Genomic DNA, 27,051 nt, shown 5'->3' with positions numbered 1-27,051 from the left:
AGACAAAGATGAAAATATTCGTCTTCAGTTGTTGGGGAGCGGGATGAAGGGAGTGGTGGGGTCTCTTACCAGTGTTGGAAGAAGCAATCTAAAGGATATTGTGGGAGACTTTAGACCATGTTGTCCCCCTCTGCGGAAAAAAAGATGGAAAAGAGGTTCAGATAGGGGATCCCCTGATCCCATCTTTCCTTTCCCTTGGCTAGGATTCCCCAGGACTTTTTTAAGGCACGGATTCTAGTGTGGTCCTTGGAGAGACACGTAACTCTACAATCAGGATATAACCACACCCTAGCCGTGTATGGACGTTGGTGGCTTAGTCCCTTTTCTGTACAGCATCTCCCTGGGGAAGCCCCAAAGGAGCAAGGTGTTCACCAGCAGCTCTGAATTTGGCAGACGGGAGTGGGGAGAGGGGAGACTTCCCTGGATCCTGAGACTCAGGAGAAACCTGGGCACTCAACAGTCCTGTCTCCAGCCCAGAGCCCGTTGCAGTCCAACATACTGACCGTCGAGGAGGAAGTCCCTTTATAGAGGAGCCTCGTGGATCGGTTTGCTGCTCTTGCCACCAAAATGTTGCATCAGGAAACTGCTCCCTGGTTCTTGACCTCACTTAATACAGAAATATTAAAACCCATGATGTAAAGCAAAGGTAAGTTTATTGACTAAGCAGGAAGGAGGGGGGAAAAGCTCTCTGACTTGCTGGAAACCAGTAGTGCAGAGGGGTCCAGGGCAAGGCGTACATTGAGGGTGTGGAACCCCAAGTCTTTGGTGATTTAACTTATTGTTTTAATTTAATTAATTTATTTCTTTTATAATTATTTATTTATTTGTTCTTGTGCCTCTTGGGCGATAGCATAGGCACGGAGTCTGGGGCAGCTGTTGAGTCGGGATGCCAAGGACGAGCACGGAAGGGGGCTGGAGTTGGTGTTCTTGGTTTGTTCACAAGCACTGCACAGGTGCAGAAGGGCATCTGACGGGTAGTGCCGTGGTGTGAATGAACTTGGCGTGCAAATTAAGGAAGCAGGAGGAAGGGAAGTAGCAGCCATTTTGGATTTGGTTGTGCGCTTGAGAAACTCCACCTGAGTGAGGCTTGCTACATCCGGGTCCCCCTGCCCTACGCTCGCGTACATAAACAGGCTAAGATCCACCTAGCTGTCTTCAAGTCTTGAGTCAAAGATCTACAAGTACATGTTAAAAAAAAGCTCATCAGGGCCCGGTGCGGTGGCGCAAGTGGTTAAGGTCCTCGCCTTGCACGCCCGGGATCCCATATGGGCGCCGGTTCTAATCCCGGCAGCCCCACTTCCCTTTCAGCTCCCTGCCTGTGGCCTGGGAAAGCAGTCGAGGACAGCACAAAGCTTTGGGAACCTGCACCCGCATGGGAGACCCGGAAGAGGCTCCTGGCTTCGGATCGGCATAGTATCGGCCCGTTGCGCTCACTTGGGGAGTGAATCATCGGATGGAAGATCTTCCTCTCTGTCTCTCCTCTCTGTATATCCAATGAAAAATAATAAAAATAAATCTTTTAAAAAAAAAAAGCTCATCATAACCCAGAAAACTGGACTCTCTATTTTGACACGTTATGCAAAAACAGATAAAATTTTAAAACAAAATACAATTACCTATAAGAGAAGAAAAAACCAAGATACTCCAATGGCATGTTAGAAATTAAAGTTCCACCGAGGAAAATTAGCCCAAGAATCCTTACCTGCTGACGGCCCCAGGGAGGACAGTTCCAGGCATGGGAGGGGGCAGAACTGTACCGCTTATGTGCTTTTCTCAAGAAAAGAAATGATTTAAAGATTACCTAACCTAAGAGGAAGGAAAAAAAAAACAAGTTTTAAAATTAATTTCCTATTGCAAGACTAAAATCTTTCCCAGATACCCCTCTGCTGTGGTTCTGCCCCCTCCTGTTTCCTGGAACGTGCCCTCTCTGCTTTACCCTGGCTAATGCTTCTCCATCTGTTTCGACGTGTCCTTACCCTATTCTGCCATCTTGAGTCTCTCCACAAATTCTTAGTTTCAAGTTGAATCATGTAATAGTAAGCCTGTCTTGTTATGGCATTAGGAACTGAAGGTGTGTTTGTGCTCTCCAGCCTTGAAAGCGTGTAGCGGGCTACAGGGCTGTACAGCCCTTCCCGGCGTCTGAGGGGTTGGGCGTCCTCCAGAGGGCTCCTGTGGGGGAGAGAGTTCACAAGGCCACGATGGCTGGGCCACCTGGAGCCTCTGTCGGGAGCAGAACCAGCCACGTGGCTGTGGCAGCACCAGGAAACAACAGCCCATGTGGTTCTACGGGTTTCTGCGCATGCGTGATTTGACCATTGCACCATCTGCACAGTGTGCATGGATCAGAGGAGACCACTATTTCTTTTTTTTTTTTTTTAAGATTTTAAAAAATTTTTATTGGAAAGTCAGATATATAGAGAGGAGGAAAAACAGAGAGGAAGATCTTCCATCCAATGATTTACTCCCGAAGGGACCACAATGGTTGGAGCTGAGCCGATCTGAAGCAAAAAGCCGGAAGCCTCTTCCGGGTCTCCCACGTGGGTGCAGGGTCCCAAGGCTTTGGGCCGTCCTCCACTGCTTTCCCAGGCCACAAGCAGGAAGCTGGATGGGAAGCAGAGCCGCCAGAAAATGAACCAATGTTACCGGGACACAAACCAGTGCCCATATGGGATCCTGGTGCGTGCAATGTGAGGACTTCAGTTGCTAGGCTACTGTGCCAGTCCTGGTGGTGATTGTTTTAAAGATTTATTTTTATTATTTTTTATTGGAAAGGCGGATATACAGAGAGGAGAGACAGAGAGGAAGATCTGGTGGTGATTGTTTTAAAGATTTATTTAAAATATTTAAAGAGGGAGAGAGAGAAAGAGGTGTCTTCCATCTGCTGGTTCACTTTCTTAGGGCTGTGACAGTCAGTGCTGGGACATGCTAAGCCAGGAGTCAGGAACTTCATCTGGGTTTCCCATGTGGGTTTAGGAGCTCAAAACGCTTGGTTAAATCGTCAGTTTTCCCAGGCTATTAGGAGGCAGTTAGATTCAAACTGGAGCAGCTGAGGGTTCAGTGCAATCGCCTAGTGGTTAAATGCTCACCTTGAATCTGTTGGGATCCCATATGGGTACCGGTTTATAGCCCAACTACTCCACTTCCCATCCAGCTCCTGTCCATTGCTGGAGCTCTGGCCATAAGGGGAGTGAACGAGTGGATGGAAGATCTTTTCTTCTCTGTGTAACTCTGCCTTAAATATAAAATAAAATAAAATAAAATAAAATAAAATAAAATAAAATAAAATAAAATAAAATAAAATAATAAAAATCCTTTTTTTTAAAGTGGAGCAGCTGGGACATGAACCTGCGCCCATATTGGATGATAGTGGCACAAACTGAGGCTTTACCCACTATGCCACACCTTCCTCACACCCATGCCCCTTGCCCCGGATAACGGGGTGCAGTCTGTTGACTTGGGGTTTGCTAGTAGAATTGCTGTGCTTCTGCTCTGAAGTGCCAAAGCCAAGAGCAGGGCGAGGACATGCCTGGGCTCGCGACAGGCTGAGGTGAGGATAAAAGACAGTTATGCCGAGCCGCCCCAGGGAAGGGCTCTGGCAGGCAGAGGCCCAGCCCCGGTCAACAGAGCCGCCCCAGGGAAGGGCTCTGGCAGGCAGAGGCCCAGCCCCGGTCAACAGAGCCACTGCAGGGACCAACAAGGGCGCATCTGTCTGTGCAGGAGCTGAGTGACGCCCCAGGAAGCAGTGATGGAGCCTCAGGGAGCAACGCCCTGTGGCTTTGCACACAACACTGGCTCAGGCCGCGAGTGTCAGGCGCTTCCACTGAGGCTGGCTGCCACTGCCCACACTGCAGAAACCCAGGCACAGGGGTCAGGCCCCACTTCCCGCTCAACAACGCGTGCATGCACCCCTGTGCTCACACACACACACACACACCCACACACAGAGGGAGCAGATGACAGCACATTTATTGAGATTATAAAAATATAATAAATTATATATACAGAATGAAGCAATCATGTTGATAATTCAGACTTCACTGGCTGCACGCCTCACACCTTAGCCTAGGGCGAACGTTTCAAGTGTCACAACGGTAAATCCTCAGTGTTCTCACATCTGTGGGAGAGCCTCAGAGCAAACCTTTGCTGGCTTTGTTTCCAAATGCACAAATGACCCAGGGATGTGTATGCGGAGTGACAGCGCAGGGGACACAGCTGGCCCACCGCCCGACCCCCCGCAGGCTGGGACTCCTAGGAGCGTGGAGCGGGGCCGACCGCTCCAGCCCTGTGTGGTGTAACTACCGGGGGGAGACCTTTGTCATCACCCCTGCACAGCAGGGGCAGAGGCCTGCAGGATTCCAGGGAAGAATTCAAGGGTTAATGAAGCTTAGCTGTGGCGTTATAGCTTGCAGAAGTACCAAATGGATTCTGGGAAAAGGGGAGTCCAGTAAATGATGACATTCATATTCAGGACCCCGGCGGGCTCCTCTCACGGTGTGTCCCACATTCATTGGTGGGAAATTGCTTTTTGCGGCAAGTCTGAGCGACTTCCCCTGAAGCTTCCGCTCAGATGCATGAACAGCACTGGTTCTAAAAGCATTACTCACCACGGGGGGAGGGGGGTCTCCTAGAGGGCGCTCTGTAGGCAGCGCCGTCCACTTTAGCCCCCCGGTGTGGCCACCACCCAGCTGCCTGGAATAACCAAGGAAGCTGCCTAGAGCCTGCTGGGCTGTCAGCTTGAACTCTGCAAGTGTGAAGTCCAACAGCTACAGCCGTTAGGAGGGCCCAGTTTTGAGTTTTGTGGGTCCCTGCCCATCCTGCCCGTGCCTGGCTTTCCCTGCAGCCCCATCTCATCCCAGCTTCCCTGAGGTGCACTGTCCTGGCTCATGAATCCCAGATTAACCTCTCCTTTACAGAACTGCAACCGAGCCTGAGGCAGGAGAGGAGAATGGCGGAGAGCAGCCCCAACCAGGGCCTGGCTCCCTGTACCCCACGCCTGGACTCCGCTCAGCCAGCAGAGGCACTCCCGGAAAGCTCGGACACTCTCAGGGTCTAGAGCAATGCGTGCATGAATGGGAGCGGGCTGTCCCATTTTTCAGCCAAGTGGACCACTCATGTGGCTAAGCCTCCAAGCGGAAGGCCATCCCGTGGGGTGGGGGTTGAAGACCTCGGCCCCTGGACAGTGTATCTGATCGCGTAAACACAGGCCTTAGGTCTGGGTGGCATGCAGCAGCCCACAGGTGAGCTGCTGCTTCCTGCCTGGAAGGCCTCTGAGAGCTGGGGCGCTCTGGAGAGACAGATCAAGGTGCTCCAATGGAAGCAGAGACAAGAACAGACCACAGCAAACCCGCAACAGTACATGGCCAGCATTTCAGAGCCATCTCACCAAGCCACTGAGCTGCCTTCATCACATGGGTGGCCTCCTTCATCAGCCCAAGGGGACACTATCTCCCCCTTAATGGGCTGGCTCACTTTGAACGGTATCTTCCAGAAAATTTTGGCCGACCTATCCTGCCTCCCCCCGAGGTGTGAATGCCCTAAAGGGGGCCTTGGTGCCTCCTCTTTGTCTGCCCTCCATCCGTGGGGCGGGTCACTTGAGAACCCCACTGTATCACTTGTAGGACCATGGGCAGGCTTCCTAGCCGGGCAAAGGAACAGCTGCCACTCATTCCGCCCAGTGAGGGCCCAGGGAGTGGCTGGGTGCCCCTGACCCTAGGCCTTGCTCATGGACAGGGCTGCAAGACAGGCCTTCTTTCCCTCTTGCTCCTTAAAGCTGCCTCAGGTGAGAGGTGCCGAGTCGGAAAATGCCTCGATTCCTGGAAGTCTGCTGGCAGGCTCTCACAGCTCTGAAGGCCTCGACAGATCGCAGGCTCATCCCAGGGAGGACTCCCCAGACTGGCTCCTCAGGACGCAGTGATGGGCTGGGAAGCAGCTGGTACAACCCCTGCCCACTCCAGTATGTCTGCGCACAAGGACTCCACGGCATCCAGCCGCTCGATCTGAACCAGTTTGGTGAGCAGCTCGGGGATGCTGTAGCCTGCGGTGCTGATACGGTCGAAGAGCTGCATGCCGTCCGTCATGCCCCCGATCTCATCCCTCTTCAGTCCAAAGCTCTCGGCCAGGTGGCGCCACGTCTTCACAATGGCTTTCTCGGAGTTGTATGTGGAGCTGAGCATCCGGCTGGTCTTCTCCAGGCAGTCGAACGGCAGTTCCGAGGGGCTGAGACCTGCAGAGACCGGGCCACAGTCAGATGCGTGGATGGTGGGATTGGCGCGCGTGCGCGCGCGCGCGCGCACACACACACGCGCACAGCTTCTGCCTGCTTCACCACCGCCTGCCCTCCGTGTGCTGCAGCAGCTGGGGCTGGCCCAGGCTGAAGCCAGGAACTGAGAACTCACCACGGATCTCCCACATGGGCGGCAGAGGCCCCAGGACCTTCCTGAGCACCCACCACCTGCTGCCTCCCAGCTGTGGCACTAGGGGAATGCTGGGGTTGGGAGAGGAGATGGGCCCTGAACCCAGGCACCCGATACAGAATGAGGGCTTCCTCAGCGGTGTTGTAACCACTAAACCAAATGCCCACCCAGCTTTTATAACATCCTTGAAATGACAAAATGACCAAAACATGGAGCAGGGCAGGTGCGATGGCTCGGTGGCTAAAGCTTCACCTTGCAACATATGGGCACCAGTTTGTGTCCCAGCTGCTCCACTTTTCATCCAGCCTCCTGATGATGGTCTGGGAAAGTACAGAGGGTGATCCAAGTGCTTGGGCCCTGCACCCATGTGGGAGATCCGGAGGAAGCTCCTGGCTCCTGGCTTCAGACGGGCTCAGCTCTGGCTATTGGGCCACTTGGGGGAGTGAACCAGCAAAGAGAAAAATCTTTCTGTCTCTCCTTTTCTTTGTAAATCTGCCTTTTCAATAAAAAAAAATAAACATTTTAAAAAGTTAAGTAAAAATGGCTAAAAACGAAAGTCACTGGTGCCTGGCACTCACCCCAGAACAATAACATCAGGATCTTGGGGGAGGAGAGTGAGCTGGGAGGGTGCAGAGGCTGCGGGTCATCAGGGCTGGGCTTAGTTAACTTCAGGTTCGCAGCCTTGGCTAAGCAGCAGCATGGCACTGTGGGAAATGCGTGCCTGGTGAAAATCCGAAGCCACTCTTTGGAACACAGAGAACTTTCTGGGGTGATGGACTGTGAATGCCAGTCCCATCCCCCGCGGGAGCCTATAGCCTGCCCTGCCAGGCTTGATGGACAGGGCAGTAGCCAGTAGCCAGGAGGGATTCTTGACCCTGGCTACTGGCTCCCAGCAATCATTTCTGGCCTCAGAAGCCTCAGGCAGCCTGCCCAGGCCCAACCCACTCTGGGGATGAGGGCGGAATGGAGTCTGCTGACAACTGCCCGTGATAACAGGATGAAGGGAAACCCCTGACCCCAGCGAGGTCATCGTTAGGGTGAACAGGTCACTTGTGGACTGGACTGCACAGCAACTGGGAGTCAGAGACCTGGTTTCTGCCTGACTTGCTCACGTTCCTTGTCCCGTCGCCTCTCCCCTGCCTGGAGCATCAGTCTCACGTGGGGCTTGTGGCTGTGCCGCTCAGCAGGCAGCCTGGGTGTGTGTGTGCGTGTGAGAGAGAGAAAGAGAGAAGCTCTCTGCTCTAGGGGCATACTCCAAAAAATAGCTCAGGGGAATGGAATAAAAAGCTACATTTATTTTTTGCTGCAAAATTTTTGGAAATTTACACATGCAGGTAAAAACAGCTCATGGAGAATGGGTACTATGCTTATGAAAAAGCTATGCAAATATTTTGCAGCAAAATAAACTTCTTTCACTGTATCTTCCACAGACGTCTTGAAGTCCCTGGCACACTGTGAGGTCGCGACAGGAGAGGGCTACTGCTTATGTTGGACATGTGGCTGGTTCTCAAGAGTCCCTCCACCCAGGGTGGCCGTGTCGTCATGGGGACGGCTGCATTGCTCTGTGCCCTGCCCCCCATGAGCACCTGCACCAGGGCCACCTTCGGTATTGTGAGGAGAAGCCTGGGGTGGCCTCCTAAGGGCTGGGAGCCAACCTCTGCAGGCCAGGCAGGGTGGGTGCCCTCCTCAGAGCCTCTCTTGGGCATGTCATGGGAGACAAGGACCCTGCTTCCCAGCTCCCCAGCAGCACGTCTGTGCTCACCTTCCACGACCCCGCATACGTTGGCGTACACATCCAGTATCTTTTTCCTTCGACTTTGAATCTGTAAAGAATAGGAAGAGAGCATTAACATCAGAGCGGGGAGGGTTAACAGCAGAGCGGGGATCCCCAGGCAGCACTGACAGCTGGCAGCACTCCCGGGTCCATACCAGAACCCTCTCCTGACTCCCTAGGGCAGGACCCAGGCGGCTCTCTGACTCCTCAATGTCTCCCCAGGCCCTTCCAACTCACAGACTCCAGGGCCACTGCTAGCATCAGGTGTCTGGGCAGCTGGGCCAGCGGGCAGCAGGGCAGTGGTACCCTCTCCTCCTTGGGCAGGAAGACATGGTCCACAAAGACAGGTGCCCAGTGGCCCGTGGCCACCTCTAAGTCTTGGATCAACCCCACGGGCTGCCTCAAGGGCTTGCCTGTGGCTTGGCTGTGTGCTAGCCAAGTCCTCAGATCCCAGGGTGGCCTCGCCTAGGTGACAGAGTCCCATGGACAGTTCATACAAGGAGGCCTGTTTTATATTTGGATACACGCCAGTATACGGTGTTCAAAATGCTTGTGGAAATGCATCTTAAGAAAAACCAGGAATGAATTTCATGTATTTTAAGCACAAAAAAATACACTTGTTTTTAAAATTCCATCTTTCTAAGAAGTTTCTAAAATGCCCTCTTGGTCACTGAGGACTTCTTCTTATCCTATCCTATTTCTCACTTGCAGCCGCAGAGCAATACAACAGAAGAAAGAGAAGCTTGCTGGCTTTGGACCGGTCAGCTTGCCGGTCTGTCCACTTTGGGACTGTGCACCTGTAGGGGGAACACCTGGTCTTGGGGGCCAGGGTAGCGACCAGGAGAAAGGTGCTGTGTCCAGGGCGCATGCGTGGCTTACCCCGGCTGACTTGCTGCAGGGGGCAGACTTCTCCCTGGCCAGATGCACCAGGGACAGCAAGCACAGCTCTGGGGGGCCCTGCTTGTCAGGGGCCGGCTCCTCGTCGCTGTCCACACTCCGACTCAGCAGTTGCTCATTCTCCGAGGAGGCATCGTTCTCACTGCAGAGACAAAAGGGGGATGCATGGGGGCTGTCATCCGGAAAGCCAGCGCTCACAGCCACATCTCTGAGCTATGACACACCGGGGCAGGGCAGGCAAGAAGGACAGTCCCTGCTCTCTGCTCCTTTGTACCCAATGACTCGGATTCGGGAGCCGCAGGGGCCAGAGGATCACCACAGCGTGTGGGCGCCTCTATCTACCTCCGCTCTGACTCAGGTGGGTGCTCAGCACCCTGCCCCCACACAAGCACCTGTACTAGGGTGCTCGCTGAGCAAGCTCTCGGGTCTACATCAACTCCAGGAAGCACCAAGAATCGTGTGCAGGTGGGCCCTGAGTGTGACAGGTGCTCTAGACCCTGAAGCCAAGCAGAGCCCTGAGCCTGGAAAGTCCCCTCTTGGTCGTGCTATGACACAGCGAGCCCTGCTGGGCGCACGGTCTCCTGTCACACCAACCACGTGGGCCAGGTCCCCCCAGGACCTCTCCAAGCCATTCCATGTATGTGAAGACAACACTCTCTTTCCACAGGCATCTTGCTCAGTTCCTGTGGTTTGGCTGAAGACTTCTGTAAGAGCCAACAACCAGGTTACAGGAATGCATGTGCACGCCAGCACAGCCGTGGACACAGGGAGAGTACAAGCCACGAGAGCCCTACGGAACACTCTGCTGGTTAGGCCTTGAGGTTGCACAGGGCTCGGGGGGCCCGCCCCACCTCCACCTGGCACCTAGCACCCCAGCTCGTGATATGGCCACCATCCCAGCCTGTCCCCACCTCCACCTGGCACCTAGCACCCCAGCTCGCGGTACAGTCACCAAACCAGCCCACCCCACCTGGCACCTAGCACCCCAGCTCGCGATATGGCCACCGTCCCAGCCTGTCCCCACCTCCACCTGGCACCTAGCACCCCAGCTCGCGGTACAGTCACCAAACCAGCCTGCCCCACCTCCACCTCGCACCTAGCACCCCAGCTCGCGATGTGGCCATCGTCCCAGCCTGTCCCCACCTCCACCTGCACCTTGCACCCCAGCCCATGGAACGGCCACCGAACCAGCCTGTCCCCACCTCCACCTGCACTTAGCACCCCAGGCCGCGGTACGGCCATCGTCCCAGCCTGTCTCCACCTCCACCTGCACCTTGCACCCCAGCCCATGGAACGGCCACCGAACCAGCCCGCCCCACCTCCTGCCTCCAGAATTGGGCATGCACACTGGGAACAAAGGCTCCTTCTGTCTTCGGAACATGACGGTCAGTGTTAACTGTCATTCAGCGTTAGCGTATGAAAGCAGTATCCTTTTTTTTTCTTAACAGATTTTATTTTCTTTTGGTTTGAAAGGCAGTGTAATGCAGAGAGGAGAGACAGAGAAAGAGAGGAGAAGAAAGAGACAGAGAGGAGAAAGAGAGAGACAGAGAGGAGAAAGAGAGAGAGAGAGTCTTCCATCTGTTGGTTCCTGGCCCTACTCTCCCAAATGACTAGGAGTGCCCAGTCCAAAACCAGGAGCCAGGAGCTTTTCCCAGGTCTTCCATGTGGGTGGCAGGGGCCCAAGGCCTCGGGCCATCTTTAGCTGCTTTCCCAGGTACCTTAGCAGGGAGCCAGATAGGAAGTGAAACAGGATGCGAACTGGTGCTATGCGGGATGCTGGTGGCTGAGGCAGACGCTTAACTAACTATGCCACAAAGCTAGTCCCTATTCCTATTATTTAGTTGAAACTCAAGTCACGGGGTATACTCTGATCCTAGATTTAAATAAATAAATAAATAAATAAATAAATAGATTGGGGAGCTGGTGCTGTGGCGTAGAGGGTGAAGCCGCCATTGCAACGCCAAGGATCCCTTATGGGCACAGGTTCAAGTCTGGATGCTCCACTTCCTATCCTGCTCCCTGCTCATGACCTGGTCTGGCCCAGGTCCTTGGGCTGCTGCACCCATGTGGGAGACCTGGAAGAAGCTCCTGAATTAGGTCTGATCATTCCTGGCCATTGCTACCACTTGGGGAGTGAAGCCAAGAACGGAAGGTCTCTGTCTCTCCCTCTTTGTAACTCTTTCCTGTAAAAGAGTGTGCTCTGCTGCCATCTGCTGGTTCTCTCCCCAGATGTCCACAACAGGCTGGGCTGGGCCCAAACTGTGAACTGGGCTCTGATCCGGGTCTCCCCCTTGGCTGACAGACTCAGATACTTGAGCCAGTGTCTCTTTCCCCTGGTGTCTGCTTTGGCAGGAAGCTGAAGTTGGCAGCCGGAGCTGGGAACCCGATCTGGGTACTCCAGTGTGGGACTCATCTTACCCATCAGGCCACCCTGCACCAGCACCTCGGTCAGAGCCTAGAGCCAGTCCTGATGGCAGCAGCCTGAACCTGGCAGTGCCTGCCAGGTGTGTGTGTGTGAGAGAAAGAGAGAGAGAGAGCCACCCTTGTACCACCAGTGCTGGGAACAGCCAGTCAGCACTGAGCAGTTTCCAGGGAACCCTCCAGGAAGCATAAACTCGTTGGTACGAACTGGTGGCTGTAACTCACATCCCTCAAGAGGGATGCGGGGCTGATGTGTGTGTGCGGGGGTTGATGACATGCATGCTGAAGCTCTGCACTGACATGGGGACTCAGCAGGTGCTCTGGGAAAATGGAATCAAAAGGAAAGCAGGTTTTGCTGCAAAAAAATTTTCCAAACCCGTGCACAGTTTTTCCATAAAATGTGCTTCCCATGAGCTCTGTGAGGACTCTGTGTCCAGCTCCTGGGCAAGACTGTGCAGTGACACTGTGACCAGTGTCAGTGGCGGTGGGCTCACGTGGGCCAACGGTTCTCTCCTGGGCCTGGAGAGCACATGTGAAGGCTTTGGGGCCAGTGAGGCCCAGGACACCTGGTGGAGCCAGGCAGGAGGAGGGCAGAAGCACCTGCTGCTCACACACCTGCTAGTGCAGAGCTTGGAACCGGGCCCTGCCTTAAACCCTAGGGTGATGGAGCAGCCAGGAAGGTGACTGCAGGTAGCCCTGCCCAGCTCTCAGCCCAGCATCCCTTCCCGCTGAGCCCAGCTCTCAGCCCAGCATCCCTTCCCGCTGAGCCCAGCTCTCAGCCCAGCATCCCTTCCCGCTGAGCCCATCCCACACCCCCCAGGTACCTCTTGGTGGTCTTTGCAGGAGTGTTTGTCAGCTTCTCGAACTCATTCTTCTCAGAGAAAATCACCACATTGTCTAGGAGAACAAAGGGTTGGGGGAGCAGGGAGTGAGGGTGGGCCCTGAGGTGTCTTCGGCTAAGCTTGTCTTCACATCACCCCCCCATTGGTTCCCTAAAGAGCACTCACTGCCTGATGGCCTCCACAGACGGCCCTGGGGCAATTGCAGTGTGTATGGGGGGGACCCCAATGCCCCGAGTGGCCTGGGGGACAGGCAGGAGGCTGGGCAGCTGGGGCAGGGTGAGGCAGGGTGCTCACACTGTGGGTACAGACCTGGGGGTTCCTTCTTCTCTTCATCCTTGCTCACGGGGGCTTCCACGCTCTTGCCCGGGTGGCTGCTGCAGCAGGCTGGTGGAAGGGAAGACGGCAGGGTGAGAAGCCAGGGCCTCGGCTGGCAAGAGACCGAGCGAGGGAGGGCCCGGGGAAGGGGCGAGGGCGGGCACCTGGGGCGGAAGGCTTGGTCTTCACGATGTAGTACATGATGATGAGCACGATGGCAATGGCCATGATGAAGATGGTAGACATGGCGATGATGAGGGCCGTGGCCAGGTGTCCTTGGCCCGAGAGCTCTGCTGAGGTCAGGAGGGAGAACCAGGAATGGCCCTGCGGCTTCCTCCCCCCGGGCCATGCACCTTCACCCCAGACCCCGCCCTGGGGTGGGACAGGAGGAGAAAGTGCTTGCTGAGGCCAAGAACGCAGCCGTCCAAGAGTACTCTGACCCTCAGCACCCCATCTCTAGGCTCCGAATGCACCTGTAATCCTAGCACCTCCCAGGGGACCAAGTACCCCTTGGAGCCATCAGTCCCAGTCGGGGGCCCCAGTTCAGGCAGGAAGAGCTCAGCAGCCCATCCGCATTGCCATCAGGCCCCCACTGGCAGCTGTGCCCACGCCCCCTGCCTGCACACTCCCCTTACCTTTGTGGGCGTGCTGGAAGGGAGACAGGGTGCTGCCGCCCGAGGTGCTTGGCAGGTGCGCAGAGGCTCCTGAGGTGGCTCCCACACCTGCAAGAGGGACAATGCCACTTGTCAGTTTCAGGGAAACCCCAGGAAAGCATCCCCCTGGAGACTCAGGTGCCAGGGACCAGAGGCCTCAGCGGGAAGGGCTGACCACAATTCCAGACCTTGACCAGCTGGGGGCAGGGCAGGGCAGGGTGGAATAGCCACTGCCTGCTTATCCAACTCCACAGCCCAGGAACAAGCACCCAGCTCTTCTCCCAGTCACAGAAGGAATTCGTGATCATTCATTCTTAAAACTCGGGGAAAATGTTGATGTTTGGCATAATTCTGGCTAAGACTTTTCTGAAGCTTTGCTTTTGCTTTTTTTTTTTTTTTTTTAAGGTTTACGGAAAGAGAAAGAGAGACACAGAAAAAGAGATCTTCCATCTGCTGGTTCACTCCTCAAATGGCTGCAATGGCTAAAGCCGGGTAGGCCACAAAGTCAGGAGTATCTTCCAGGTCTCTCATGTAGGTGCAGAGGCCCAGGGACTTGAGCCGTCCTCTGCTGCCCTCCCAGGCCACAAGCATGGAGATGGATCAGAAACGGAGCAGCCGGGACATGGACAGGTCCCCAGATGGGAATGCCGGCACCACAGGCAGGGACTTAACACACTCTACCACAGCACCAGCCCTGGAACTTTGCTTTTAACAGAGTTGGGAAGGAATATTGCAAGAGCTGGGGTGGGATTGCCTTGCCCGTCTGTGGAAATGAGGCAGAAGTGACTTTGCCATCAGCTGGTTCGCCCAGGACCAGCAACACCACTGTGCCCCAGCAGAAAGGGGTTGTGGCACTCAGCCTGCTGCCAGGCCAAACCTGAGCTGTGCAATCAACAGCAGCAGTGCGTCACCTGCACGGAGACTCCTCTCTTGTTCTTGCCTTGTTCCGTTCAGAAAGATTTGTAATGCAGGTTCGCATATACAGGCAAGACCACAGCCCCTGCCATGTGCAGCCTGGGCCCTCCCCAGCCCTGCCCAAAGGAGCAGCACGGATCCGGTACCCTCGGCAGCCGACAGACAATGCTCCTGGGGGCTCCTGCACCTGCTCACTGAGGTTTCCCAGAGCTGTCTGCATAGCTAGTGGTGCGAGCAGCCGAGGAGCAGCGATCCCGCTGAGTTACCCAGCGCAGGTGCCACCAGAGAGAGGACCTAGACTCACAGTCCTTCCGCCCTGCACCAGCTGGGGGGAGGGCGCAGGAAGGCTTGGAGTCAGCAGGTGCAGGTGTCCAGGGCTTGTTGGGCGGCCTCCGTGGCTGGCTCAGGGCTGTATGTAAACGGAATTGTCCCTGGGGCATGGGAGATGTCCCTGGCCACAGAGGTGTCACCCGACGGGATGTTTCTGAGTGTCTCTGGGGGTGATTGCAAGCTTTACTCCCCTTGGGTGCTACGCTGAAGAAAGAGCTCTGCTCTCAAAGCTTTGTCCTTTTCACCTGGTCACAGACCTCACGTCCTGCTAGGGAAGGGCAGGTGAGTGGCTGGCTAAGAGGTGCCCCATGTCAAGCCACCCAGACACAGCTCAGCCGATGCCCACAGGCGTCCTCTACGCTCCCCTGCAGCATTTCCACGCGGTGGCTCCCAGAACCCCTCAAGAATCTGCAGGTGGCCCAATACTCAACATCAAACTACAGTCACCGTGCAAGGGGCACGAGAACAAGGGGTGGGGGGCGGGGGGAGGTGTTTAGCCACACCCGTGCCCCGCTCCCTGCAGGTCAGCAACCCCATCTGAGAGCCTGGAGCCCCTGGGGGCAGCAAGGGATGGAGTACCCCCTCCCGCCCCCGCCACTGTTAGCATCTAGTGGCCATGGGCTGCCTGGTTCCTGTGTGGGCCACTGGTGCAGAACAACAGCTCTGTTCAGACAGGCACTGTGCACAGGCCTGCTCTGCATGCTGCGGAGACCCGGCGGCACGGACATGGGAAACGGCGCGAGTGGAGCTGCAGGTGCACAACCGGCTGCGAACACAAGGCCTGCTGTAGTCAAACCTCGATTTCAGAGTGATGAAAGGACGCAGCGGCGCCCTGGGGGTGTGCTAATCTGCGCGTTTATGGTCGTGCCGCGGTGCGTTGGGCATTGTCTGGGGTTCTCCACCGAGCGTAAGCAGTTCAGCTATTTAGGACTGCGTTGTTTTGAGCTGTGGACCAGGGCGCCCGCCGCTGTAGCGTTGGAGGAGCGCCCTCTTGTGGCAGCTTTGGAAGAAAGGCGCAGAGTCACCAACATCTCGGTGAGGGCTCATTGCCTGGGAAGCCAGGAGCTTTCTGGAGTCAGGGCTGCTCTAGACCTGCTCTGCTGGGGGAAGAGTGTGCACGCCTAGGACTGAGGACTGCTTATGCAGCAGCAGCTGGACACTCACTCCGGGAAGCCGAGCCCTACGACTCCCTGTCTGTCCTACAAGTGCAGTGTGAACCTGCTAAGCAGAAGCCGGGGGATGCTCCGAGGGGCAGGGCGGACTGCAGAGGGCTAGTCCAGGCTGAACTCGGCCCAGGGGTTTCCAGGAGTGACTAGAAAGCAAAACACCAGAACCGCGGAACAATGGAACAACGCTGGGTCCTCTGTGAACTGCACACCGAACGCACGTGTGTGTGTGTGTGTGTGTGTGTGTGTGTGTGTGTGTGTTGCCTCTGTCCTAGGTGAGAAGGAAGAACTGGGTCAGATGAGGCGCTCAGCTCTGGGACCCTGGCTGAGATGCCTGCCTGTTCTGTAATGAGGACAAGCACCGCTACTGCAGCCGTCAACAAGCCGAGGCTATCGGCAATGGGTACCTGATGGTGTAACCCCACGGAATGTGCTGGTACGTTGCATCCAGGTCAAGGTCAAGCTAACAGTTTCTCTTTTGACTTCCTCAAGAAGTGGCTTTGATGTTTGAGATTTATGAAGCTGGTCACCAGACCAGCGGCTGACTGAAGCTCGCTCCTGGCCAGCCGCCACTCTCTGCCAGGGTGTGCCCCAGCGTCATTCGCATGAGGACCCGCTATGCGCCCCCGACAGGGGTTTGCAGCATCCTTCGTGTAAGGCCCAGCTGGGGCGGGGCAGGCCAGGAGGAGGCTGAAAAAAGGTGCTTAGGTCACACCTGCAGAAGGGAGCCCCCTCCTTGCCGAGCAGTGGACTCACCACAGTTGAACGGAACCTCTAACGCCCTGCAACGCCGTATAAGGCACAGCTCTTTGTCCCCCAGGCTCTGGGTGCGGCTTCCCCGGTCCTCTGTCTGTGCCAGACCGATGAACCTCAGCTGGGAGCGCTCCCAACAAAGCTTGTTTTAAACTGGACTTCATCCTGTGTGGGTTTCTGGCTCTGAACGTGAACTTGAGCCTACACTTCACTCACCGAGTAGCATCCCAAGGATGGCTGACAGACTCAGGGAGGCCATGGGCTGCTGGGGCCTGGACAACAAGCAGCTTCCCATGAGATCAGAAGTCCCTGGATCCAGCAGGGGGCTGCCCAGGGAAGGTGGCCCCGTGAGTCTGCATCTTGGTGACTTCCTGGGGCCATGGTCACAGCCACTGCATCTCCAGCTTGCAGAGAGCTGAGCTGAGGCTAATGTGATCTCTGGGTCCAGACTGGAGTCAAGGAAGTGGGGATCCCCTCGCATCAGTGACGAAGCTCCCACCCGGGGGGGCCCTCCTCCCCCTCCTCAGCTGGTGGCTGCACCCCGGATCCAGATGGGGATGGAGGCCTATGCTGTCTCCAGGGGATTCTCACAGGACCTGCTGGCCCCGCCCCGGAGTGACCCTGGCTCTGTTTCTCTCCTAACTCCCTTCACAATGGTATTCTAAGAGCCCAGCAATGAGGTCTGGCTGGGAATGGGGCTGCGGGGAGGAGTTAAGAGCTGAGGGCGGGGAGTGGGTGCACCTGTTTGCAAAGCCCCCAGAAGCAGCCCCCTGACTCAGCGTTGGGCAGCACCCATGTGACTAACAGCTGTCACACACCAGGGCCCCTCGGGGGTCGTTGCTGGTCCGTCTGGCACCTGTTTGAGGTGAAGACCCTTTTCCAGACTGATGGCAGGTGACTGACATTGTCCCAGCCAGTACTCCATCCAGGAACCGTGTGTCTGGGACGCGTTTAGCTTCCCTAAGAGGAGAGGCCTCCGCAGCAGTACCGACCTCACTCCAGATCTGGCGGATGGCTGGCAAGCCCAGGGCCCCTAGGTTCTGGGATTGAATTAGCAGACGGCTTCCTCGTCTTGAAAGATGTGCCAACCCGTCCTGGGCAGGCTGTTGCACTGAGACCTTACGGAAGGAGGGAATTCCCCCACCCCCGGACGGTTCAGCCGCGGGGTATCTCGACTTGGACGGCCCAGCCCAGCCCTAACGATGCCCCACCTACAGCACAGACCCCTCCTCCTGGACCTAGCCAGACACTGGGAGGGGCTGGACGCTCCGCGGTTCCGGGGCTGCTTCCCTTCATCCCGCGTGCGTGTCTCTTCACTCGCTCAGGGTGTTTAGGACAACGGGGTATGGTTGGGGCCTCACGGGCAGCAGAGGGTCCACGGCTCTTCCCTCAAGTGTTCCTGTGATCATGGACCAGACACCAGCTTCTTCCCAGCGGCCTTAGTCAGCCCTTAGACCACAACCTCAAAACACCACGCATCACCTCCCACTGAGTAGAAGCCGGCTGGCCCCCAGGCCCTTCCTCTTCCTTCCTGCCCAGGGTGGGGTGGGTGCTGTGAGCGTCAGCTGTGGCCCCTGCTCTGTCTTCCTGGCCCTCACCACTGGTCTAGCACCTGGGTCCATTGTGCGAAAAGGCTTGGCTTCAGGCCCGGCACAGTAACCTATGGCTAAAGTCTTCACCTTGCACCTGCCGGTATTCCATATGGGCTCAGGTTTATGTCTTGGGAGCCCCGCTTCCCCTCCAGCTCCCTGCCTGTGGTCTGGGGAAACAGTCAAGGATGGCTCAAAGCCTTGGGACCCTGCACCCATGTGGGAGACCAGGAAGAAGCTCCTGGCTTCAGATCGGCTCAGCTCTGATCTGAAACGGTGCAGCCAGTTGGGGAGTGAAGCTGCAGATGGAAGATCTTTCTGTATTGCCCTCTCTCTGTATATCTGCCTTCCCAATAAAAATAAACAAATCTTAGAAAAGAAAGAAAAGGCTTAGCCTCTGAAACATTGCTGGTTTTCCCAATGATGGCATGAGACGGACTGGTTAGGTTTTAGTACCCCGTCTCAGGGTAAGGAAGCTGGGACTCCCGCAGGCAAGTGGACTGTCCAGCCCTCTGGCTCGAGGCCCCCATGGTTAGGCGAGGTGCTGCTTCTCCTTATGTCTGCACTTCAACTAGTCAAGGCAGCTTGGGCCAAGGATGGGGCGTAGCCCGTAACAACCGCGGAACACCAATTTGGGGTTTGGTAGCTCCGCTTCTGATCCCAATGTCTGCTAATGTCCCTGGGAAGGCGGCGGGACACGGTCCAAGGACTTGCCATCTTGTCCCCTACCCCCAGATATGGACAACCCAGCTGGAGTTCTGGGCTGGCGCTTTGACACGGCCCAATCCCAGCTGGTGTGGCCATTTGGGGAGTGAAGCAGCAGATGGAAGATCTCTTTTAGTCTGTGGCTCTCTTTCAAAGTAAAATAAATCAATGTAAATAAACCTTGTCAGGTGCTAGGAAGGGCTCTGTCGGCCCCGTACTGGAAGGTGCGGAGGCTGGACCCGCACAGCCCTGGCACAGAGGACACTCACATTCCTTGGTGTTGGGTGGCGCCAGCAGGCAAGAGTAGCAGACCATGCCGTAGATGTTCCTGGGCCTGTTTTCCAGCATGTAGTAGCTACAGAGGGGAGACAGAACAAGAAGAGGATGAGGGGCAGGTAAGGACCCACCAACCGGCTGAGCCCCAGCCCGGCCTGCCCACTGAGTTTCCAGGACTGCTCCAAACAGAACATTCTTTTCACAGCACTGGGCCCGTCGGGCTCCTCTCTGTACCACCCTCCCTCGCTGCTTCCCTTCTCGATGGGCTTGTTGAGCGTGTCTGTCGCTACCTTCACAAAGACCACCTGTCCCTTTGTCAGCATCCTCCATGAGGCCGAGTGGGGATAGCTATGACGGCCATTCGTGAGATCCTGGGAGACCTGGAACTCTCAGACTGGCTGGGCGGTGCCACGCCCCAGGCCTGTGGAAGGCAGGACAGCCAGAGGGTGAAGTGGCGGCAGGGATGGTGGGGTTTGTGGAGGGCTTGCACAGAATCTGCCACGTGACCACGTGGTCTCAACGCCTTCTTTTGAAAGAAGTACTTGGCCCAGGCTCCTGCAGGCTTGCACTGGGTACTATACCACTGAAGTCCCTTAGAGGTGCCCCGGTCCATGATGTGGCCTTCCTCTCTCTCTCTCTCTCTCTCTCTCTCTCTCGTGCTTCTGGATGGCCACCATGCCATCCAGGGCTGGCCAGCATGGCCCATGCTCCTCCCAGCTCAGCTCATCTGTCTTGCTTCTCCCTCAAGGCTCGCGTCTGCTTCCCAGACCCTTGACAATTCAAGGGAACGAGGCATCCCTCTTCGCGGCTGGCTTCTTGCACGGTCGTTTTCTAATCTCCTTTTTATGAGCTGCGTACCACACAGGCCCCCCAGCCCCCCAGCAGCAGCAGCTGGGGCAGCAGCCCGTGTAGGGGGTGGGTATTTGGACTGCAGCCTTCCTGAGCCTGGCCCGCACCCAGTAACATCACGCTCGCTCGTAATTGCCGCCCTTCCTCATTGCCTTTCATCCTTGGGTCCCTGTGCATCTTGTAAACATTAATTAACCAATCTCAAAGCTCCCCCTTGGAAAAGCCTCCTTCAAACACCCCCGTGCGCTGGCTCTGTCCACGGGGTAGGGAGTCGCCCAGGGCCACCGTGTGCCCAGCAGGGCGCCCTATCCACTGTGTGGCCTCGGGAGGGCGACAGGTTTTCCAGATGCCTGCGTCCAGGCCCAGTGTTGGCACCTGTGGGCAACATCGTCCTCCCCTTCCCACAGGCCAGCTGCGGCTCCCTCTCTCCCACCAGGTCGTCACGGGCTCCTGCTGCATGGGCAGGCACCGCAGGGCAGGACCTGTTTGCAATGCTAGCATACAGCTGGGCGCGGCAGAAGGAAGTTTCTTGGTGGATGCAAACACAAATGGACAAGTTCTCCTTACACAATCCCAGAGTGCCACGGGGGCATCTTGGGAGCTTCGTTTCGTCTCTGAGGGTTGGGAAGCACAGTTGTGTCCATCCTGTGGGCACTGTCGGTGCTGGGCTCTGCTTCAGCTGGCAGGTGCCATGTACCAGGGCCTTAGGATCAGGTGCTCTGAGGGGCCTTGCCTGCAACCTGGGGAGCGCCAGGTGCTGCATCCTCGCCTTTGGCTGACCACTCTCACGAGGTGGTAGGGGGTCTCCTCATGCCCATGTGACTGCCAGGGACTGTATGCCTATGCCTGACCATGGCATTGGACCGCGCTATGCAGTGTATTCATGAACTCAGGGAAGGGCTAACACTTAAAGGCTCCGGGAGACTGTTGTGAAATTAGGTTGCTCCAACTGGCACAAGTGTTCAGCGCTGTTGGATAAGAAAAAATCATGCTTTTCTCTGAGCTGGCCAGGACCGGGGACCCCTTGTCATCCTCTGCTTGGAGTCGGGGTTCACCAAGGAGCTGCAGCCCCACGGAAGGGCGCCTGCTCCCTTTGTCTCGGGACAGGTTTGATGTCCCGCTGCTTGAGCCAGGTCTTTATTTTCTCCTACTGACCTGGGAGGCCCATGGTAAGCTGAAAATCTCCTCAAGATGGAGTTTTAAATGTTTATTCATTTCTGTCACTGGAAAGGCAGAGCGATGGTTGCGGGGAGGGGGCGTTCCTGCCATCCGCCAGGCTGAAACCAGGACACTGCAGCTCCATCATGGGCTTCCATGTGGACAGTCGGTGGCTGAACCAGGATTTGCTGCCTCCCAGGGTGCATCAGCAGGAGGCTGGACTGGAAGCAGAGCAGCTGGCATCAAGCTACAGATGCGGCCATCCCAAGTGGCGAGCTGCACCCGCTGCACCTCCAACACCAGCCCTGACCACGCATGGAATTCACCTAATCTACCGGACAGCCTTGCTTCGTGCCTCAGGCTTGCCCAGACACATCAGCCTGCAGCTGGCGAACGCACTGCACACAGGACCCGTTCTGTAAGAAGCTGTGGGCTGTCCTGCAGACCGACTAAGGTGTCCAAGTGGGGATGGACCGGGGCCTGACTACCTCCAAGTTGACAGGTTGAGATTTCCCCCCAAGATATCCTATTCTCGGGACCCTAAGCTTGCAGTGCCTGCGTGCCCACCACACTCCGGCCTGTAGACCAGCCGGGCTCCCCTCCCCGCTGGGGCTAGGATTGGGCACTGAGCCCAGGCAGCCGGAAGTTTCTCTGGCAGAGCGGATGAAACCCGACCTCTCCTCTCTTCCTCTTGTGGGTGTGCCCCCGCACCTCCCACGCACGCCTTCCCCAACAGGAAGGCCCCACGGGCTCTCTTTGTGGCAGGAGCATCTCAGCCCGGCAGAGCCTGCAGAGCCTGCAGAGCCCCTGGAGGACCTGCCAAGCCACAGGGTGGGAGCAGCATCCCCCTCCCCCCGCACTCCCGCTGCTAGCATCCTGTGCTCCTGTTCTCAGCCTGCGGGGTGCAGCGGGAAGCAGAAGCCAGCAGGCACTGTCACAAACAAGCTGTGAGCTCCAGGCAGGGGGGTGGGGACTGGGGGGCCACAGGACACAAAGGGACCCTCTGTCCTGGCGGCCTTGGGATTGCGTGTGACAGACTTAGGCAGACACAGCTCTCATGAGAGCCTCGATGGCTCAGACACGCGTGTTGGTCTCCTGGCTCAGCAGGTGCTCTGGGCTCCACAGTCTCCTGTGTGCTGACGACCAAGTGTGGACTGAGCAGTTCCTTGGCATGGAGGAGGCCACTCAGGGTGTCAAGGAGCACATGGGTGTCTCCCCACCCCAGGCCAGCAGCCGTCCATACTGCTTTAGTCTCTCTAAAGGCAAGTGCTTGGATTCAACAATCTGACACTTCCTAGGTAAAGGATCAAGCCAAGCAAATCCCCACCTTTGCTGCAGGATTAGCTGCTCATGTGCCCAGGCTGGCGGCTGCCAGGGGATGAGGGCACTGCGCTCATCCACACTCATTCTGTCTGACTCAAAACTCTTGGTGGTTCTTAATGACGAGGACACAGACTGCCCCACGCACACTCATTGCCCCCTCATTGCCAGCTGCCCACTGAATTCCTGTCACGTGACACATGCTTAGGGCTGACTGTGGCTGTGTTTGATCCAGGGCTGCTACCTGGCTGGCCCTCCACATAGCTGCCTCCTGGGATCCCATCTACTTGGGCTCCTCCGGCATCAATGGATGCCTACGGGGTTTCCAAGTCTCAACCCTCAGCTGTGATCTTGCCCTGAGTTTTGCACCTCCTTGCCTCCTTGGAGACCTTGGGCAGCTGTTGCACAGCCACCTCCAATTCTACACCTGCAGTCTCCATTCTCACTACCTCTCCCCAAGGCCTGTCCCAAGTCCTGGCCCAGAAGACACACCAGGGCCCTCTTCCGGTTTCTCAGTCCCATGGAATTTAATGTCGTGTGCAGCAGCACTTAGCTGCTTCTTGCTGTCCACATGGTCCACGTGGTGCCCTGCCCAGTCCTCATCATATTCCTAGCTCACTGCAGGCCACCAGCCTCTAGGCTCTGCTCTCCTCAGTCATCTCTTGTGCCATGGCACAACCAGATGGCTCCTTCCTCCAGCTCAGCAGTCAGCCTGCTGACCACAGCTCCATCCAGCGGATGGCTCAAGTCTTCAGGGACCCCCTCTTGGGGGGGGTCCATGGGGACCCAATCTGAGCCACTGGCCCTGTCCTGTGGCTCGGCCTGTTGAGCTCCGATTTCAACAGCTCTGCTCAGAGAGCTCCGACCTGCTCCTGAACCTGAGTTTAGGTTTTGCCAAGAGGGCTGTTTTCTTCCCAAGGTGAGCTTGGCCAGGTCTACATACTTCTCCAGTTGAGCCATGAAAAACCCTGAGCAGTTCTGTCCCGGGGGAGGCATTTGCACCCATGAGATCAACAGGAGCGCTCAGGTCCTAGGAAGCATGGCAGCTCTCAGAGTGATTCTAGATCTGATGCCAAGATCCCATTGGCCTCCCCTCGCTCAGCACCCACCAGCGTCTACACAGAGTTCTCCGACAGACACTGCTGCGAGTGGGTGTGGATGCGTTGATTCTGGCTCCTGTAACACGTATGTTAACTTGGATGGAGTCCCCACATACAATAACCAGACGGCCTGGCTAAGGGACTGCTGTCTTTGCAATAGCATCTTCTCTGCTAACAGCCCCTGCCTTTTGTGTGCGTACTGAATAGCAAGATGTATCTGGCGGACAGTCATTTGCATCACGCTGTGTGTCAGTGACATGGCAGGGCTGTCCAACAGACATTTGGACATGACTTATAGCTCAGGTGGCGAGCTTGGACAACGGCATCCTGGCTGAGGGCAGCTGGAGGGAAGGTGTTCAAAGTCACTGAAGTGAGTATTTCTCAGTAAAAAAAGGTGAAGTTAGGTTATTTTCTGAGTTTATAGTATTTCACTTTAAAGCATTGATTCAGCTTCTATTTTCAAGTTGAGGGGGGTGTCTTTCTACTTTTTTGGAATTCCTTCTTATAGGCTAACACTCAGTGTTCTCATTTGATATGCTGTTACTTTCTTCCTCCTCCGAATTCTATAAAATGGCCCAAAAATGATTCTAGGAGGCCAACGTTGCGATGCAGTGGGTTGAGTTACCATATATAATGCCAGTGTCCCACAAGGCATGGTTCTAGTCCCAGCTGCCCCACTTCCGGTCCAGCTCCCTGCTAACGCAGCTGGGCACGCAGCAGAAGACAACCCGAGGGCTTGGGCCCCTCCCTTCGAAGTGGGAGACGTGGATGAAGCTCTGACCGGGCCCAGTCCTGGTCCTCAAGTCATCTGGGGAGTGAACAGACGGAAGATTTCTCTCTCTGTCTCTCTCAACCTCTCTGGTCACTTTACTTTCAGATGAATAGAATGAATCTTTCAAAAAAAAAAATCGGTCTAAGGAGACAGAATGGATGCAAGCACAGTGAGAACTGTGGCGTGCTGTTGAAAACCCTGCCATGCTCATGGCCACTACCTTCATTTCCTCCACCACCTGCACGTGTCCCATCACGGCCATCACTTCCCATTCTCCCTGTGACTGCGCCATCACCTCCGTCATCACCACCGCTTGTGTGTCATCACTGCGTCACGTATACGTCACCACCATTGCCCTGCTCCTCCTTGTGCCACCAGCCCCTCCACTGCCTGCACCTGCACCATTAACCCTCACCACCACACACCTGTCACACAGCATCATCGCCTTACGCAGCTCCCCGCACCTCCACCATCCCTTCACATCAACTCCCCTTGCCTTGTCATCACCACCATCGCCTCCACCACAGGCTCCCCCGCTGCTTTCCGTCTCCCTTGTAACTCCTGCAAAGTGCTATGATTTGTAGCAGTCACGGCTTAGCATGCACTGCTGGCAAAGCTGTATGATTTCCCGACCCAGGCAAAACTTTGGCACATCTCCTATCTGGAAAAGCAAAGGCTTTATAAACTTCCTATCTTTCAGGTTAATCACACGTCTGTTTTTTTAAAGACTTCGGATACATAACCCAATTGGGATGGAATTATGAGCACCAAGCTATTCAAGAGATTTTTATTAACAGCTTTTTCCAGATTCCTAACACCGATACAAATGATAGTTTCATGTGGAATTTTAATTTTCCCTTTCTCCAACTTGGGTCACACATGCCGTAGCATTTTAAATATTCAACCAGCCTGTTTGATTCGGGTGATCGGAGCACACCGTTGAACGGGCCCTGGGATGGGGCTCCAACGCTCCACTTACAGAACGGCGCAGATCCATTGCCCGGAGTATTTGGGACTTTGTGACGGAAGCCCCCGGGCTCTGCTCAGGGCTGCACTTACCCAGGCAGGCACGGCCCACACTCAGCATCGTTCTCTGTGTCGCCTGGTGTCAGCACGGTGGCCCGGAAGAAGCCCTCGCAGTCCTTGTGACGCCTGCATATCTGGTAGCCTCCTTTGGAAAACTTCTCAGCTGGGCAGGGGACACAGCCGTAGTCCTCGTCTTTGGTACCATAGCCGCAAGACTGGGGGAGGTAGACAGGGCACTTGCAGGTGAGCAGTGTCTCCTGCAGGCCTTGGCTTCCCCAGCTCCAAGCCCATCCTCCCTCCCCGCACGCTTCGTCCCTGAGCTAAGCTCAGTGGGCTCCTGAGTGCCCCGTCCGTCCCTGGTGGTGTCATTTCCCCCAGCTCTCTGACAGCCGCAGTGGTGTAGCTGTACCATCCAGTAGCTCCTATTCCCCCTGTAGCCTTCTTGCAGGAGAAGTGAGTGGTCAGTCGCCTACACACTGCTAATGGCTGCACAGCATTCCGGTCCCACTTCCTAGTTAGACGACCTGCCGCTCGTGGAATTCAGTAGGGTGGGAAGGCCACTCTTGGCAGAGTTGAAAAGATCTCCCGAGTCATCTGTCCTTTGCCTGGACTGGCTCGTCGTAGCTCATGCCACCTCACCTTGTGAGCAGGGACTGCCCCCTGGCTGGCTGTTACCTGAGTGATGGCACAGCACTGCTGGCACAGGTGACAGGTGCTGTGGGCAGCCCCCTCCTGCACTCCCCCCAGAGCCCAGCTGGTCCTCACCATGTAGGGCTCCTCCCCTGGTCCACAGGGGGGACACGGGTGGCACAGTCCGGTGGTCTGGTTGTGGTACTCGTTCTCCCCACAGTTGGTGTATTCTGCCTTGGCTGAGCACACGAGTGACACCTGTAATGAAAGTGGAGCGCTCATGCAACCTTCTGGAAACCCACCCATTTCCCTGCTACAGGGGAGGCCGCGGTGAGTGGGTGGGTGGGTCAGGAGGAGGCCCCTGAGGTGCTGGGGGCTCCTCTGGGAGCTGGGGCTGTCTGGATAGGGGTTCCATTGTGAGGTTCACCCACAGTGACCCAGAAGGACCCTCTTGCTGGAGGCTGGCGGTTCCACGTGATCTTTCTTCACTTCTTTCCGAGCTCATGGGTGAGGCAGTCCCACCCCAAACCTCCAGAGCAGTGGCCAAGGGGTGCCCCACCTGAGCCCCGGGCTCTCTCGTTGTCCAGGTACCGGCTATGCGGTTCAGACTAGTGCTGGAGGAGGTGCTAGCCTGCATACCCTGCAGAGGGAGCCCTTGACTAAGAGCCCAGAGAGGGCTTCTTAGGGGCTTCCAGGCCTGGGCCTTCTCCACCCTCCAACAGCCCTCCTGTTGGGCAGCAGTGGAAACTGGGTCTTAAGTGGCTGAGCCAACTGTCCAGGGTCATGTCCTGGGGAAGGGTGGAGCCCACAGCGCCATCTGGAGGAGGACGCAGTTTTCACACTCACCACCAGGACCGGGAGCCAGGGCGCCCACGTTGACTCTCCCTCAATGGCCATCTTCCTCCGGGGCCTCACCTGAAAGACACACCCGGTCAGCATTGGGTGGGCACTACGGGGTGCCCCAGCCTCGGCTGCGGCTGCCGCCTCATCTGGGTCCCACCAGGGACAAGGAGCCCCCAGGAAATGGCATGGGGAACTCACTGAGCCTGGCCGGGTGGCTATGGGGCCCTTGCCAGGGTCATGCCACTTCCTGCAACGGGGAAGGGCTGGGGTTCACGGGGAGCCTCATGCCACATCTCACACACTC

At 56.3% G+C, this 27,051-nt stretch overlaps 1 protein-coding gene across 1 annotated transcript; it reads right to left on the bottom strand.

Annotated features, from left to right (window-relative positions):
- Nucleotides 1-5,876: 5,876 nt before the first annotated feature.
- EDAR (ectodysplasin A receptor) lies at nt 5,877-26,816 on the bottom strand. Its single transcript, XM_040975665.1, has 11 exons — nt 26,751-26,816; nt 26,040-26,162; nt 25,308-25,489; nt 19,043-19,128; nt 13,298-13,384; nt 12,827-12,952; nt 12,657-12,731; nt 12,330-12,402; nt 9,067-9,226; nt 8,176-8,236; nt 5,877-6,223 (listed from the first exon to the last, which is right to left on the bottom strand). The coding sequence occupies exons 1-11, from the start codon at nt 26,799-26,801 to the stop codon at nt 5,901-5,903; spliced, it is 1,347 nt and encodes a 448-aa protein (XP_040831599.1). The 5' UTR covers nt 26,802-26,816; the 3' UTR covers nt 5,877-5,900.
- Nucleotides 26,817-27,051: the final 235 nt, after the last annotated feature.

This window comes from Ochotona curzoniae, unplaced genomic scaffold (assembly GCF_017591425.1).
Source record: "Ochotona curzoniae isolate NIBS_2020 unplaced genomic scaffold, NIBS_Ocur_1.0 contig_2688, whole genome shotgun sequence".
Lineage (NCBI taxonomy): Eukaryota > Metazoa > Chordata > Mammalia > Lagomorpha > Ochotonidae > Ochotona > Ochotona curzoniae.
The sequence above is the reverse complement of the archived record's forward strand: the minus strand, read 5'-3'. Positions and strand labels throughout refer to the sequence as shown.